The sequence below is a fragment of the Helianthus annuus genome, chromosome 17, assembly GCF_002127325.2.
Source record: "Helianthus annuus cultivar XRQ/B chromosome 17, HanXRQr2.0-SUNRISE, whole genome shotgun sequence".
Taxonomy (NCBI): Eukaryota; Viridiplantae; Streptophyta; class Magnoliopsida; order Asterales; family Asteraceae; genus Helianthus; species Helianthus annuus.
In genome coordinates, this window is record NC_035449.2 from 181,290,117 (window position 1) to 181,294,019 (window position 3,903).

Consider the following 3,903-nt stretch of genomic DNA (forward strand, 5'->3'; position numbering starts at 1 on the left):
TAGTAGATTAAAGGGGTGAGAAAAAAATGATTAACCGAAGCTAGACCGAATTAATGATAAAATCGCATTGCAAATAAGTGATCCAAACTAATAATTAGCGGTTCGGTTTTGGCTTTTCGAAAACTGAAAATTACGGCTTGACTTTGGTTAAATCTCGTTCAAATACTGAATCAAACTAAACTGCACTGCACCTGGAAACCGAACCACATCGAGCTTGTTTGATAATGTTTTTATGGGGCAAGTTCATTATTGTGAGCCAAAATTTCCAAACTCAAATTCATTAATATATGGTTAATGAAAAGGATAGGCTAAAAGTTTCATACTCAAATAGTCAAATTTATTATCTTTGCCCAGCTTTTGTTCAAGCAAAAACATTTCAAACCCACACTAAAATTGGTAACCGAAACATAACCAAACCAAACTAAACCCATATATATAACTGAAATTGGTTTTTGTTTGCTTTCATCTCAAAACCGACTCAAGCACACCCCTACTTGGTATTTCACTTTTCGCTTAATTTTTTAAACATTACGGATTTAGTTTTTTTCTTTTTTTTTTTTTGGAAAGGCTTAACTTACACCAAATGCGCCTTTAGCAGAGATCGAACCCTTTACCTCAAGGGAAGCAACACCTTAACTCCGATGACTTTGCCGGTTGGACTCAACCCCCAACCCCTTACGGATTTAGTTATCACTTATGAAGCTTCTTTTTTTTTCGGTTCTAACGTTAAAAGCTTGTTAATAGCATGCAAAATTATCATTTTACCCTTAACTTAAAAAAACAAGTTAAAATTTTCATGATATGATTATGTGTTTCAAAAGAACTAACGAATAACATCCGAATTTATTCGGCATGTCAAACAAAACCAAGGATCAAACATCATTAACCTAGTCATTTCAACATGGTTAACAAAAGATCCATCAACAACAACATCCTCAATTACATCAAAATCAAACTTGTTCTACAACAACAGCAACAAAAGATAACTTTTTCCACATTTACCCTTCACAAAAGATCCATCCACAACAACATCCTCCCACAACATTTTGACCTTTCTTCCCTTTCCAATGTTGGGTTGACTTCTATTTTTTGTTTTTTTTTTTAATTATTACATCTCATTCTGATTTTAACTTTCAAAAGTATTGTATTATCTTTTGTATATTGGTAATATACAAAAGATAAAACAAATCCGGAAACTTATCGAAGATTTCTGCTTTGTTTCTTTACCAAATACAATAAGGTTACATTCAATTAAAAAGTAATAAACATGAAATATATGCCATGCCAAAATCAATCAAAAGCCACCGCAACCGCCACCGCATCCACCACCGCATCCACCAGCAGCGTCGGAGGCGATATCCGCAATCAACAGCCCACCAAGTGCACCTCCTAGCAAACCAGCTCCCAACCCCATACCAAGTCCATTCTTCTTTGGCTTTTGTTGTGGCTGCTGGACTGGCGGATACCCATATCCTGGTTGTTGTGGAGGGTACCCAGCGTACCCTGGGGGTGGTGGGGGAGGATAACCATAGCCTGGTTGTTGTTGATACGCATATCCAGGTTGTGGCTGAGGAGGGTATCCGCCAGCAGCGCCTGGTGGGTAATACCCACCAGGCGCAGCAACATATGGCTGTTGGTATCCAGAACTTGAACCAACAGCCATACCAGCAGGATAAGCAGTAACCGCCTCCTCCACCGCCTTTGCAGTAAACTTCTCCCCAAACTTATACGAAAAATTCAGACTCCCTTTCTGCTTTCCGGAGGGAGTCCTAACTTGATAACTAACTTGCTTCTCGGACGTCCCGTCTTTCGATAATCCGTCTAACAACTCTTTAATCGGGACATGGGCGAGTCCAACGTCCTTATCGCCAAAAGTCCCGTCGTGTTTAATCTCCACAACAAGAGTAAGACGGTTCTGTAATCCGGCGGCTTCATCAACGGTGAACTTCATTGGAAAATTCCATGAGGGGTCGGAACCGCCGTCTTTGTGAACCGGGGTTTTGAGCTTCTGAGTGTTGGCAGCGCCGGAGATGTAAACGAGAGCGTAAACATCCATTTTGCCGATCAGACTGGCTTTCTTCAGGCCCTTTGCGGAGATTAGTGTGATGTCTAAGGTTCTGCACTCCATGATGAATTTGAATTTGAAATTGAAATTGAGATGAATTGATGATTGAAGAAAAGGATGTTTATATAGACTTTGAGTTAACCGACTTTTGGTAAAGGAAACAGCATGGAAAATGACGACATAGATGATCTTAGCGATGAAGATAATAACAATAATAACTTCCCAAACGGATAAAACGGGTCAATAAATCAAGAATAGTGCAAGTTGCAATAAAAGTCGAAACCGAGTTGAGTGCGTGTGGGTTAGGAGTTAACCGTGGTAGAGTTAGTTATCAACTTATACGGGTCATACACGTAAAGCTATTTAAGAAGAGCGAAATGTCATTTTATTATATCTGGTTTAGGTTATTTAGCCCCGTTTAATTCAAATCTTTTGTTTTTTGTCTGTGGATCCAAAAAGGTTTCACCGTTGCCATTTTAGTCTACTAAGTTAACTTCATCCATTTTTTCTGTTAACGAGAAGGGCAATTCGGTCATTTATATCGCCGAATTGTCCTTCTAGTTAACAGAATTACATATAAAATGATCGAGTTGTCCTTTTCGTTAACTAGAAAAAATGGATAAAGTTAACACAGTGGATTAAAATGGCAACGGTGAAACATTTTTGGACTCGCAGACGAAAAATGAAACATTTAGACTAAACTTGTAAAATGGCCCAAACCAGAAGGACTAAAATGGCATTTAACTCATAATAAAATGTGAAATGCTTAAAAATAAAAGGGTTTTATTATGCCAATGAGGTGGTGGAGGAGTGGTAAGGGTGAGATTTGGTGTTAACTCAAGTTCCATTCTTGTTCTCCCTATTATTTTCTGCAACATCTGATGATGATGGGAGACTAGGCGAGTAGACGGAGATCGCTAGTTCGATCATTGAACTGAGCCGGTTTTACCTCACCGACTGTCATGCCTTCGGGCAAGTGTCCACGGGCTTCGGCCTTAGGTGAGGGTTTTCCCCAGTTCGGAGGCGAGTGCATCCCGATATGATAAATTTCGCCACTAACCTATTTAGAGGATTTGTTGGCGGTTAAAAAAATTGGGTTTTACTATTTAAAAAAGTCGTTGCTAAAAGATTAAATGGGCAATTTTTTAGTAAGTTAATGGATTTGTTTTTCGCAAAGAGTTGACCTTCAATTAGTCGTTGCTAAAATCTTCCACCACTAGTTTTTTTTTTTTTTTGAACGTTCTTCCACCACTAGTTGTTAGGAGATTTGGGTATTTTGACTTTGGAGGAACAAATTTATATATATATATATATATATATATATATATATATATATATATATGGTAGGATTCTAGAGTGAACACTAATGTATTTGTGAACTGAGTGAACAAATCTTGGCAATTGATTTACACACGTGGATGGCTAGGATTTAATCATCAAATCGTAAAATACGCTAGTGTATTTCGTCATCAAATCCTGGCCATTGATCTACACACATGTATAGCTAGGATTAGTTCACTCAGTTCACAAACTACACTAGTGTTCACTCTTGAACCTAATCCTATATATATATATATATATATATATATATATATATATATATTGGTAGAGAATTCTGTAAATTAATTTAATATTGTGAGAAGTATGAGAAATAATGTGGTGATTACAAGTGTCCTAATATCTAAATTAATTCAAAAGGGTGAATTAGTAATTTTCTATTTCTTTCAATTAATTGATTAAAAGATAACTGCCCAAAATAACCGCCACCCTTTATTATAGGAATTTGATTTTAAGAATTAATCTACGAGTTTGTGTCATATCGTTCACCGGCTATTAAT

At 37.2% G+C, this 3,903-nt stretch overlaps 1 protein-coding gene across 1 annotated transcript; it reads right to left on the bottom strand.

Annotated features, from left to right (window-relative positions):
- Nucleotides 1-920: 920 nt before the first annotated feature.
- Nucleotides 921-2,268, bottom strand: LOC110926390 (protein SRC2). The gene has a single exon (XM_022170142.2). It carries the CDS (start codon nt 2,126-2,128, stop codon nt 1,295-1,297), a length of 834 nt encoding a protein of 277 aa, XP_022025834.1. The 5' UTR covers nt 2,129-2,268; the 3' UTR covers nt 921-1,294.
- Nucleotides 2,269-3,903: the final 1,635 nt, after the last annotated feature.

Bases quoted from the DNA above. Each gene is read 5' to 3' on its own strand.
- LOC110926390 (XM_022170142.2), bottom strand. From the start codon at position 2,128: ATGGAGTGCAGAACCTTAGACATCACACTAATCTCCGCAAAGGGCCTG.